At 39.0% G+C, this 13,029-nt stretch overlaps 2 protein-coding genes across 2 annotated transcripts; one reads left to right on the top strand and one right to left on the bottom strand.

Annotated features, from left to right (window-relative positions):
* Positions 1-7,835: 7,835 nt before the first annotated feature.
* Positions 7,836-8,948, top strand: LOC145123329 (uncharacterized). The gene is made up of 2 exons (XM_079058539.1): positions 7,836-8,747; positions 8,839-8,948. Exons 1-2 carry the CDS (start codon positions 8,289-8,291, stop codon positions 8,878-8,880), a joined length of 501 nt encoding a protein of 166 aa, XP_078914665.1. The 5' UTR covers positions 7,836-8,288; the 3' UTR covers positions 8,881-8,948.
* A 656-nt stretch (positions 8,949-9,604) lies between these two features.
* On the bottom strand, positions 9,605-11,736 carry SWEET2 (Nodulin MtN3 family protein). Its single transcript, XM_079060956.1, has 6 exons — positions 11,493-11,736; positions 10,746-10,782; positions 10,445-10,661; positions 10,207-10,365; positions 9,994-10,113; positions 9,605-9,912 (listed from the first exon to the last, which is right to left on the bottom strand). The coding sequence occupies exons 1-6, from the start codon at positions 11,551-11,553 to the stop codon at positions 9,799-9,801; spliced, it is 708 nt and encodes a 235-aa protein (XP_078917082.1). The 5' UTR covers positions 11,554-11,736; the 3' UTR covers positions 9,605-9,798.
* Positions 11,737-13,029: the final 1,293 nt, after the last annotated feature.

Genomic DNA, 13,029 nt, shown 5'->3' with positions numbered 1-13,029 from the left:
CCGATGCTGGATCGGTCAGTGATCGTTTTCATTGATGATATCTTGGTCTATTCTAAGACCAGAGAGCAGCACAAACAACACTTAAGGGAGGTGTTGGAGACCCTTAGGGCGGAAAAGTTGTATGCCAAGTTCTGCAAGTGTGATTTCTGGCTGCGAGAGGTACAATTCTTGGGGCATATCATCAATCAGGAGGGTATTTCGGTAGATCCAGCCAAGCTTGAGGCTGTGATGCGATGGGAAGTACCGAAGAATGCATCAGAGATTCGTAGCTTCTTAGGTTTAGCGGGTTATTATCGGAGATTTATTCAGGACTTCTCCAAGATTGTTGTGCCATTGACACGACTAACCAAGAAGAATGTGACGTTTCGGTGGGGTACGGATCAGTAGTTGGCCTTCGAGACCTTAAGGCGGAAATTGTGCGAGGCTCCGATCCTTGTTTTACCAGAGGGATTAGATGATCTGGTAGTGTACTGTGACACATCAATTTCAGGGTTAGGTGCGGTACTGATGCAAAGAGGGCACGTGATAGCATATGCCTCGCGACAACTGAAGCCTCATGAAGAAAATTACCCTACTCACGATCTGGAACTGGGGGCAGTGGTGTATGCCCTCAAGATTTGGAGGCATTACTTGTATGGAGTGTGGTGCACCATTTACACCGACCACAAGAGTCTGAAGTATTTGATGGACCAACAGAACCTCAACATGCGACAGAGAAGGTGGTTGGACGTGCTAAAAGACTATAATTGCGAGATTCTATACCACCCAGGGAAGGCCAACGTAGTGGCCGACGCTTTGAGTCGTAAGACAACAGCTTCCCTGATTGGGAATGTGTGTTTGAGGATGTCAGTGATCTCTCCATTGTTGGAGAAGATAAAAAAGGCTCAGGTTGAGGGAGTAAAGAAAGAGAATTGGAAGGTAGAAAGGATCCGAGGGCAGTATCATTTGTTTGTTAAAGATAGTCGAGGCCTATTGACGCAATGTGGTAGGGTGTGGGTACCGACGACTGGGGGAGTGAGACAAAAGATATTGGAGGAAGCACATAAGTCCAGGTTCTCTATACATCCAGGAGCTACAAAAATGTATAGGGACTTGAGGTTGAGTTATTGGTAGCCATGCATGAAGCGGGAAATTATGTGGTTTGTAGAGCGGTGCTTGACCTGCAGGAAGGTCAAGACCGAGCATCAGCGGCCTCATGGTAAGGTCCAGCCGCTACCTATTCCCATGTGGAAGTGGGGGGAGATCACGATGGACTTCATTACAAAGTTGCCAAGGACGGCGAGGGTGTGGATGCCATATGGGTGATTATGGATAGACTGACGAAGAGTGCCCATTTCATTCCGATATCCAAAACTATATCCACAGAGAAGTTGGCGGACATTTACGTGCGTAAAGTAGTGGCTAGACATGGGGTTCCTGTGTCAGTAGTCTCGGATCGTGATGTTCGGTTCACATCCAGGTTCTGGAAGAAATTCCACGAGGAGTTGGGCACTCAACTACATTTTAGCACGACGTACTACCCCCAAACCGAAGGTCAGAGTGAGAGAACGATCCAGACACTGGAGTATATGCTGCGGGCATACGTGTTGGATTTTGGAGGGAGTTGGGATACGTATCTTCCATTGGCAGAGTTTTCGTATAATAACAGTTATCATGCCAGCATCGATCGAGCTCTGTTTGAGATGTTATATGGTCGGAGGTGTAGGACCCCGGTTTGTTGGGATGAGGTTGGACACCGGGTCATGGGAAGTACTGAAGTAGTGCTCAAGACTACTGGGTTGATTCAACAGGTGTGCGACCGGTTGCGGGTCGCGCAGAGCCATCAAAAAAGCTATGCCGACCGACAACGATCAGATCTGGAGTTTCAGGTGGGGGATTTGGTGTTGCTGAAGGTGTCGCCCTAGAAAGGGATCATTAGGTTTCGGAAAAGGTGCAAGCTGGGGCCTCGGTATGTAGGCCCGTTCAGGATCATGACCCGAGTGGGAAAAGTGACATATCGCTTGGATCTGCCAGAGGAGCTTAACCAGATTCACAACACGTTCCATGTGTCGCAACTTCGGAAGTGTGTCACCGACGAGGCTGCGGTTGTCTCGTTGGGTGATATCCAGGTGGATGAGAGCTTGAACTACATTGAGAAGCCTGTTGCCATATTGGATAGGAAGACGAAGGCTCTTCAAAATAAGGAAGTAAGACTGGTGAAAGTGCAATGGCAGCATCGGAAGGGTTCCGAGTGGACTTGGGAACCGGAGGAGGAGATGCGAAAGCATTACCCTGATTTATTTGGGTCAGCAGACTTTGAGGACGAAGCCTAGTTCAAGTGGGGGAGACATGTAACACCCGATTCAGGTATTGGCTTAAAGTTGACAATTTGGAGAGGTTCATGCATGGACTCGGCGAGTTGGAGGACCAACTCGTCGAGTAGAGTCGAGTATCTGGAACGCGGGACGGAGGTGACTCGGCGAGTCGGAAGGGTCGACTCGGCGAGTCCGAGCTGTTTAAAGAAAACCCTAATTTTGGGGTTTGCCCCTTATATAAACATCATTATCCGCCCCCAGTAGCCTCCCTTAGCACCTTAAAAGAACGTTTACGGCCGCACACCCTCTTATGAGTGAAGTAAGATCAATTGGGAGCTTATCCTTGAGATTTTGGGGAGGATTCCAAGCTTGAAGAAGAAGTATCAAGGGCAAAACACTAGATCTAGCATCTAGTTCGTCTTGGGCATTGATTTGAGGTATGAATCTGTTAACTTAAGCATAAATTATATTTGAGAGTTGTGACCAACTTTGAGGAAATGGAAGAAAGCCTAGATCTGGACCTATCACAAGGATATGGTTCCAGATCTAGACCTTCTTAGGTCCCAAGCATCATAAAGTTGCACCCTTTATTAAGCCATTTCCTCTCCATGCATGGAAACCTTGTTGGAAGGTTAGTTTTGGTGATTATGGCTATGAGAGGCTTTGCATGCACGTAAAGTTTGCAACTTTACGTGTTATCCACACTAGTAGAGTATAGATCTGAAGTTTGGGGCCTTGAGTCCCACTGGAAGAGGCCGTAACCATAAAGGACTAATAGGGACTCGACGAGTCGTGCAAGAGACTCGGTGAGTCGAGAGGGTTTTCTAGTGTACGGCCAAGAGTGTACGGCCAAGAGTGTACGACCAAGGGTGTTCGGCCAAGGGTTTACGGTCAGAGGTGTACGAACGTACACACCAAGGAACTCGACGAGTCCCTCGGGTGACTCGGCGAGTCGGCGAGTCAAGCATGGAACCCGACGAGTGATTGATTGTACTCGACGAGTCAAGGTCACTATGGACTGTTGATTTGACTATAGACTTTGACTTTGACCAGGGTTGACCCTGGGGGTATTTATGGGATTGTGCTGAGTTATTTATTCATTGATTATAAATAGTTTGGGAAGGGCAGCACAGGCATACCTGAATCCAGTTTGCCAGTTCGGCCTTTGAGAGGTTATTTTTCTCACCATACCAATGGGTCTAAGGCACCAAGGCCGTCCCATTTTGTGATAGTTGGTTTACTTGTTATGTAGAGGTGTAATATGTTTGTGTGTATGATATGTGGTAGAGATAACCTTCGTGGTTAACGGTAGAGATAGCCTTACGGCTAATGGTAGAGATGGCCTTATGGCTGATGGTAGAGATAGCCTTTGTGGCTAACGGTAGAGATAACTCATGGCTAATCGACATGTGATACGTGGTAGAGGTACCTTTATAGCTAATGTGATATGTGGTTTGTGTGGGGTATGCTCTGGGGGACTCACTAAGCTTTCATCTTACCGTTTGTGGATTTGTTTCAGGTATATCGGAGCCCAAGGGTAAAGGCAAGGCGTGATGATGTGGCGTGCACTCTATCTCTCTTTTCCGATCTAATTTGGGGGACACTCTGATGTTTTGAAAATAATAATGTTGTGATGCTTGTGGTTTTGAAAACAATTATCAGAATCTTTACGTTTTATGAAAAATGGTTGACTAATTAAAAATGAAAAATTTCTTTGGAAAATTTGGGTCGTTACAATGCAGTTCTTCCACTGTTTATATTTTTCATAGGGTAGTTGTATATCATGTAACTTAGATCCTTAGGTTACATAAACACATAAGATGTTATTATATTTCAGTTGCCATGCGAATGTGTTTAAATGCATAGAAACCTAACAAGAGTGAGGGTAGGATAACTTGTTTTTTACCAATCCATTATGGAGGCCTTTGTATATTAAGGTCTTGTGGTCGATCATGCACGAGGGACAAGGACGTCAGATCTGACAAGGGTCAAAGACGCTGTTTGGATGATCGTATTCTTCTCTTAGTCAAAGTTTGTGGTTGGTTCCGATAATGCTTTGAGCATTACCTTTGTCGCCTGGAGGTGTTGCCTTTTTGTCTCAAGGCAATAGTGTCCGTTGAAGAGCCAAACCCCTACGGGCTTTCCGACACAGAGCGTTGCCTAAGTGAGGCGAAAGCCACTGACGTGGAGCATGGTCGCTTTCCAGTTGGCACTAGGTTTGGCTAGCTAAACGACATGGTGGTCGCCAAGATAACATGCTAGGTGTTTCCCAGACATATCCCAAGGGATACGTCATCATATCCTTATAAAACGTATAAACTCACACATATACCAAAATACTTATTTTAATGATCATTAATATTAAAAAATTAAAAACATCAACCTTTAAATTAGATTATAATTCAATTACTAAAATACTCATTTGCAATCCTCGCACAATCGATCTTCTTATTCACGATATGATTATTTGCCGCTTCATATTTTGCATAATTGATTAGCAAAACTCGATGATTTTTATATTCCTAATGGATTGTTAAGCAATATGTTTCATCTCTATAATCGATTTAAGAGACTTGAGGTTTCTCTTGTAAACAAGTTTGGTCTTCATCTTGAGTGTTAGAGGTGTAATCGCGGATGAACTAATTTCAATATGAATGTCAATATTTTGCAAGGATTTAAAAAATATATAGGTCGAAAATAGTAATGCGGAAAAAAGATAATATTGTAATGTAAAAATTAATTATTTTTAATAATCAGTTTAAAGAGTATTTTTTAATATACTAATAAATATGAATAATTATATATATATATATATATATATATATATATATATATATATATATATATATATATATATATATATATATGGAACCGGCAATTTTATTAATAGACACTCACTAGCAAGTCACTAGTGAAAGTCAAACGTATTAGAGTACAGTTACAAAAAAGAGAACGGGGATTTTGTCCATTCCCCCCATATAAATTTTCCTTTTCCATATCTATGTTTAATCCATACATAAACCATGGATTTTACTCCTTCAAACATAAGATCCGGGTTGGTAAATTTTTCATTGAAGATTCTGTCATTTCTTGTTTTCCAAATACACCATAATGCTCCGAAAATGATTGCGTTCATTGTTCTTCTCATTTTTGGGGGATGTCTACGTTCAGCTGCAAAATTTAAGATCTCCTTAACACTGAATAATTGACGAGGTATGATACCACACCAATTCCATATCCGGTTCCAAATTGAATATGCAAACGGGCAAGTGACCAGCATATGATCTGTGGATTCAATATCTGAGATACAAGCACTACAGTTTAAGGCCTGCACTTGGACTCCTCGCATAACAAGAGCGTTCACTGTTGGAATCCGATCCATCTTTGCTCTCCATACGAAACAACTCACTTTGTTCGGAATCCAGTTACACCACGTGAAGGCTCCATCAGGTATCCAATGACCAGCCCGCTCGATCCTTCCTCTTAATGCTGCGACACTAAATTTTCCATCAACCACGAAGTCGGAAACCCATCCAGTGCCCTCCTGTTTTCATCGAATAACATGCGTCTCTACAATGTTTAAATTAACAAGAGAATTTTTACATTTGTCGATGTTCCGCCATACTCCACCTCGGTACCTGGAAGACAACCGGCTTGGCGGAAATAAACCAAGATTGTGTAGACCATTTATTATATTCACCCATAATGAGTCCCGTTCATTGAAAAATCTTCATTTCCATTTTGTTAATAAAGCTATGTTTAATGCCCTTATAGAACCGAGACCTAACCCACCCACCTCCTTAGGCGCCAACATTTTGTCCCAGGCAACCCATTTAATTTTTGATTCATTTCCTCGACCACCCCATATGAAGTTTCTCCTTATTTTCTCTAACGCCTCAAAGATCCCCAATGGTGCAGCAAATAATGATAAATAGAATGTGGGGAGATTACCTAAAACTGCCTTTGCAAGAGTCACCCTCCCACCAAAGCTCAAGGTCTTTGATTTCCATCTAGAAAGTTTATTTCTGAATTTTTCAAGTATCAGATTCCAAGAACTTTTCCTGTTCATACTCATCCCCACTGGCATCCCAAGGTAAATGAATGGCAATGCACTAGGCTGACATCCTAACGGTGATGCCCAATTTTCAACCTCTTGAGAATTAACACATATGCCAAACACTTTCGATTTATTAAAGTTAACACTTAATCCGGAAGACACTTGAAAGCATTTAAGTATCCTTGCAAGGTTCTTTATATTTTGTCTCGGTTCTTTATATTTTGTCTCGACCATTCGCCAATGAAAAGTGCGTCGTCCGCGTAAAATAGATGTGATATTTTAATATCAGAATTTGGAATAGATATACCTTGAAAGACACCTTTGGCAACTGCTTCCTTTAATGCAATATTCAACCCTTCCAAAGCCAGTATAAAAAGAAATGGCGAAAGAGGGTCTCCCTGTCTTACTCCTTTTTCAAGTTGAAATTCCGCCGTTGGACTACCGTTCACCAATATAAAAGCCCTAGCCGACTCCAAACATCCTATCATCCAAGTCCTCCCCTTTATCCCGAAATTCATTTGCTGCATCATGGAATCTAAGAATTTCCAATTCACCGAATCAAAAGCTTTATTAAAATCTGCTTTGAAGAGTAAAATCTTCTTATTGATCTTCTTCCCCCGTGTACACAATTCATTAATAATAAGAGGTCCTTCAAGAATATTCCGTCCTTCCACGAATGCAGTTTGAACTTCATCTATACATTCCCCCATCACCAATCTGATTCTTGATGCTAAGATCTTTGCTATTATTTTGTATAATGAACCGATAAGACTAATGGGCCTGTAATCCCCAAGGGATAACGGGTCTTTGACCTTAGCCGCTAATGTTATAAACGAAGAGTTACATCCTCGGAAAAGCCTACCCCACCGTTCGAAATGTTTCACATATGCAATAATATCCTCCTTTAAGACTTCCCAATATTTTTTCAGGAAATTGAAGGTAAAACCATCCGGCCCTGGAGCCTTATCATTTCCGCATGCCCACACAGCCCTTTTCACTTCATCAATAGATATACTACCTTCCAGAAACTCACTGCTGGTAGGAGAGAGCTTTTTGAATCTGTTGCTTCTGAATTCCGGTCTTGCCTTCCATTTCTCTTGAAATTTTGCTGAGAAAAACTTAAAAACTTCATCTTTAATCTCCCCTGGTTGACATGACCACCTACCGTTTATCAAGAGGCCGTTTATATGGTTCTTTCTATTTCGATTGTTTACGAAACCGTGGAAAAATTTGGTATTTTCATCCCCATCTGTCAACTATATATATATATATATATATATATATATATATATATATATATATATATATATATATATATATATATATGAGTTTAATAAATATGATAATATTGTATTTGAAGTTTGTGCTAGTGTTATTAATTTTCACAAGTCAAAATTTCAAAGGGATAGAAAGATAAATAGACATAAAAGGAAGAGGATATTTAATTTCTCTTTAGAAAGATATAAATAAAATTCTAACATGCGTGACTGGGTGGTATGTTTTTGAAAGGAATACAAAGTCAATCGTATGATCAATGACGTAAGATGAAGCATAGCAATGTTGAAATTTAAAGTGATTTTGGCCTTTCTAAGAGGCAAATGTCTACCGAATACCGTTTCAATCCAATTGCTTTTCTTCAAAAACATAAACAAAAAACAAAACTTTCTAAATAAATTTCATAATGATATACTGTATTTTTTTACCGATAACATTTTATATCATAAAAGATGAACCTGGAGTTTGTGTCATTGGCAATCTTTAATGAACCACCGCAGCTTCAGACATCCCCGTGACGTTGTCGGTGCCGTTGAGTGGTAATTAAATATCCAACGGCTAATCATAGGAAAGTGACCGGCCACCAAATTAATGCTAAAATAAACCCCCCAAAAATAACGCCTATTTCCTTCATTCTCCCATGCAAATCACAACTCACATCCATGGAAGCACTTTGGAATCTAGAAGATAAATGGAAGCTTTCCACACAAGAAGCAATCCTCTTCTTCGCATGCACCGTTTTCCTCATTGTGGTAGTTGTCGGGTTTTGTGCCGCCACAGTGTGGCGGCAGAGAGCTACAAAAACCATTCAAGACGGTGGCGGCGTGGTGGACCCGCCGGGACATTGGGTGACAGTTAAGAAGGCTTTGACGGGGTCGGTGCGGTGGAGCAAGGCGAGTAAATGGGGCGGTGATTTGAGTGCTAGCCGGAAAGAGCAGCCCACTCCGTTGCTGGCTAGAGGTGGCGGCGAAAAGGGGTGGCCCAGCCATAATGCGGTGTCTCCAGTGTGGCAGCGGCCGATACTTATGGGCGAGAAGTGTGAGTGGCCGAGGTTTAGTGGGCTTATTCTTTATGACGAAGGAGGGAAGCCGTTAGATCAAGCACGTGCTCCTAATATCCAGGTATCACGCTATAACATCTTGTACCCTGTGCTTCGATTGTTGTACGTTGCTCTTGAGTCTTGACTTTTAACCTAAATTAAATCTATTGCAGGAACAGCCTACGGTTAGAGCTACTTTGCGAGATCTTTTATAGTTCTTTTCTCTTTTTTCGTTCTTTTGTATCAAAAAAATTATAGTAAATCAGTCACTTTTTTGTTCAAACCATTTTCTGTGTATATTTAGGCTCCGTCTGTCATGCATGACAAAATACGTTACTGTCTGACATGCACGGTATTTGAGACTTGAGACTGACTATGACAGAACATGTTATACTGACATTGACATACACTGTATTTGAGACCATGATTGATGTCAATGTGATAAAAGTTGAATTTTTTGTTTCACCAAAAAAGATGGGACATAGACTCATTCTTGATCTCTCATTTGTACAAAGACATGAATGCTCTCCTCATCCTCGTCATTAAAAATTATCCTAGAAAGCTTATCCAGATTCAACCTAATCCAGCCCAGTGTATCAAATGCAGCCTTCGGCTGCATTTGTTACACGAGACTACATTTGATCGGACATTACAAGCTTTCTACTCTATTTTCAATGATGAGAATGAGAAGGACATTCACGTCTTTTACACAGATGTGAGAGATCGAGATTCAGTCTGCCTCATCTTGTTCCATCTCTTTGGTAGAACAAAAATTTACAACTTTTGTTCCATTAACAGTCACAATCCCAGTCTAATGTATAACAAAACCACAGTACAACCTATTATGTCATGTTCATTAGAAATTTATAAATTCAGTCGGACACATCAAATTTTAAAGCAAAAAAGTCAAACGACGAAGGGTAAACTTGTAATCTCACATGATTCAAAACAATCAAATTTATTGAAGATCAAGAATTTAATATACATGAGTAGGACAAACCTCTCAACAACAAAATGCAAATGAATATTAAAGACAAATGAAATTGACTTACAATTTTACAATCAAACACACAATCGGACTACAAAAAATCACACAATTCACATCTCTTCAAATCAAGAACTTGCACTTTTGTTCATGCAACCGACTCTATTAAGGGCTCTCTTGATTCTTCTTTTGACTTATCATGATAGTAAAAGTACAATGCCAATTGTGCAATTCCCAGAATTGTCCCTATACCATTTGGAACCTAAAATTCAAATAAATACAGATGTTAGTACTCAACATAATCAAACTAAATAAATATCTTGTTTATACACATTTTGCTTACATAAATGAAAGGATCAAAATTGAATACTCCATACAACAAAAACGAAGTGCTCATCAAGAAAGTGGATAGAGAAAGGTAAAATGGCATGAACTCAACACTCCTTGTCTGAATCACTATATTCTGAAAGAAACTTAATCATATCATTTAAAATTATGAAATTTAATCAATGTAAATAAATAAATAAACACATATGATTATAAATTTATAATGTACCATTACTGACAGAGGGGAAGCAAACATTGATATGAGAGTAAAACAGCTCAAAAACCCGATTAATAAATGGCGAAATTCAAGATCTGTTATCAGCATACTTCCAATTGAAATGACTGCAAATAGGCCAAAAACTGCTACAAGTAATGCTGACATCTTGAACTGCAATGATGATGTCATATTCTTTAATGTTTTGGATAGATATATAAACATAGGATTATAAAGGGTACTAAGTACTAACCTTTTTGGGTTTTTCAGTATTTGTTATGTAGATGATTATGTAGGATAATTGGAAAACTGCTCCAACTGAATTAACTGTTGTGACAAGTAAATTATCGGATGATATGAAGGGGCAGCCATACCAGGCACAGATTAAGCAGTTTAAGAGGGCGTATATGTATGGGATTCCTGAGAATTGTTCTGTTGATTGGTTTCTGATGATTCTTCTAAATGTAGGTCTGGAAATGAAGAAAGAAGATTAGAAGAAGAGTGTTTGATTTGTATGTTCTTGAATGTTATAGAAATTGTTGATTGATACTTACATGGGTGACACAAAGAGGCCAAAAGCAAATATGTTCCCTGCAAAAGTTGTAAGAGAATTTAGAACATTAGAAAAAGGTATTTGGAGTAAAGTGAATTGAATATTAAAATTAAACAGTTGATTATATGATAAACAAATGAAAAGGCAAGATGTGTTTGCTTTTTAGTTTTTAAGAGATATGTATGGATATGCTTTAAAATCTATAACTATGGACACAGTCACACAGCGAGTACTTTTTGTTTTGGTGTTCGAAGGCTCGAACAGAGGTTCGAAGTGTTCGACTTCATGGAGATTAACAATCCAAATCCAATTTTAACAGGTCTTATCAGTGATTAATGCAATTAGGAGTTCTTTATCCCTAATTCTGTACATATACAACATGGATCGACCCTAAAAATGTCGAACATGGTCCCAGATCCGAACAGTACTCTTCCATTTCTTCAAACTCGTTCCGTTCTTATAGTTAGAGGTTTTTAATAGCAAGCCGAATTGAGAACATGAGTAATTGAATGATACAGACATGTCGTGTTCCATAATTACGCAAATATTTCCAATCGATTTGCTACTTCAAGGAGTGTTCACGTACTTACGTGATGAAAACAGACAAAATTAGATACCAAATCACATTGCAAACTTATTTCTACATAATTTCGTATATAATTGCTGCAACTGATATGATTACCAGGTTTCACCTACAAACAAACACACATACACAAACAGAGAAGGAGAGGAATAGAGAAATACGGACCAGCAATTCCAGCAGCCTGCTTGCAAATCTCGAGCGTTTCAGGGGAAACCAAATTAGCCATTGATAGAGACGGATTCAAACTATTCTTTTTCAATTCTTAACTTCTTCTTCGTCTTCCTCGCTAATTTACTTATCTCTGAATCATTCCCTGCGTATGATTCCTTCGATAATCTTCGCTTTTCGAATCCGAGTTTTATCAACCTGAAGTATCCAACTGGCCCGTGCTTGTGCAGCCCTTGAGAGTTGAGTCAACTCGACTTCCAGCTGTTGTTACCCGTAATTACAATACGGGCCTCAAGCTTTTGGTCGACTCCTATTTAGCCCTTGTACTTTAGAGAATTTACACTCTTTCACTCCAAAGATCCCTCCTTCACCTTTAGTAACTATCAACTTGTATAGCCGTTTTTTGTTTGACATGGATGAAGTATCATTTGTTTTTAAGGCCTAGAGACGAGATACCAAATCATTGATGCTATGTCATCACCACCAAATAGGTTTTATCCCGCTTGTGGATCATACAACGTCGATGATTCAAGAGAGAGTTAATAACTTCCTGAAAATTGTAAAATAAGAAAGGTCAAAAATATCAACAGTAGGGTTCCTAGTGATACACAATGATGTCTAAGTTAGAACAATTGTTCGTTGTATTACATTGTGAATGAGTTAGATTATAGTCTTGCCTTGAGTTTGTTGTGTGTTCTTTACTTGACCGAAGATTATTGATTTTTAATCAAATAATATTGCATTAGTTGTGAGACTTATGTATTACATGAGTTAATTTAAAAAAAAGTTAAATATAAAGGTTAAAATATACGAGAACTTTGAATTTAAAAGAAAATAAGAAAAATAATGAATTATTATAATGAAAATGTTTTTTATCTTTTAAATTTAAATAAATAAATGAAACTAATGAGTTTAAATTTGGAAATTTGGAAATTAAAAGGTAAGTTCATTAATGAAATTGATATATATTTATTACTACATTTATTACAATTACTATATTAAAATATTATGTGGAATTTAATAAAATAGAAAAAACTCATAAAATGACATGTAGAAAAAAATTAATTCAAAATAACCACAAAATGACATTTGACAAATTGAATGAGAGTGTAACAAGTGACAAAAAAAACTTTTATTTATTAGAGAGGATTTAGTTCTATGTTTTAGATTTATGGGATTTGACTAACCTTGTTGGGATTTACTACCGATTAGGTTTGTTGGACGTATTCTCGTTGTCCTTCTTTACTTGCATGTCACCTTTCTCTGCTATTTGGTCGTGGTCTACCCTTCCAATTGCTCTACTCGGGTCTCTTTAGTGGGGTCCCCCATTCATTATGATGTATGCTTGCATCGTTTACTCACACCAATTACCATGTACCCTTTTCAACAATATGTAGTGGTGTGGTAACAAAATACTACATACAAGTGTTGAGAATACACGTTTTCTATTATGTATTTTGTAATTTCTTCCTAAATTTATTACAGGCTTAATTAGTGAAGTTTTCCCAAACAAAAAGCATCCATAACTGTTAAA

This window comes from Lactuca virosa, chromosome 7, assembly GCF_052849685.1.
Source record: "Lactuca virosa cultivar CGN04683 chromosome 7, Lactuca_virosa_CGN04683_v6, whole genome shotgun sequence".
Classification (NCBI taxonomy): Eukaryota; Viridiplantae; Streptophyta; class Magnoliopsida; order Asterales; family Asteraceae; genus Lactuca; species Lactuca virosa.
Note: the sequence above shows the minus strand (reverse complement) of the source record. Positions and strands in the feature narration are given on the sequence as shown.

What these genes read in the sequence shown, in the direction of transcription:
- LOC145123329 (XM_079058539.1), top strand. Translation starts at nt 8,289, where the DNA reads ATGGAAGCACTTTGGAATCTAGAAGATAAATGGAAGCTTTCCACACAA. An exon ending in CACGTGCTCCTAATATCCAG is followed by an intron (nt 8,748 to 8,838) that starts GTATCACGCTAT and finishes AATCTATTGCAG; the next exon opens with GAACAGCCTACGGTTAGAGC.
- SWEET2 (XM_079060956.1), bottom strand. Translation starts at nt 11,553, where the DNA reads ATGGCTAATTTGGTTTCCCCTGAAACGCTCGAGATTTGCAAGCAGGCT. An exon ending in GGCCTCTTTGTGTCACCCAT is followed by an intron (nt 10,662 to 10,745) that starts GTAAGTATCAAT and finishes CTTCATTTCCAG; the next exon opens with ACCTACATTTAGAAGAATCA. An exon ending in ATACTGAAAAACCCAAAAAG is followed by an intron (nt 10,366 to 10,444) that starts GTTAGTACTTAG and finishes TCATCATTGCAG; the next exon opens with TTCAAGATGTCAGCATTACT.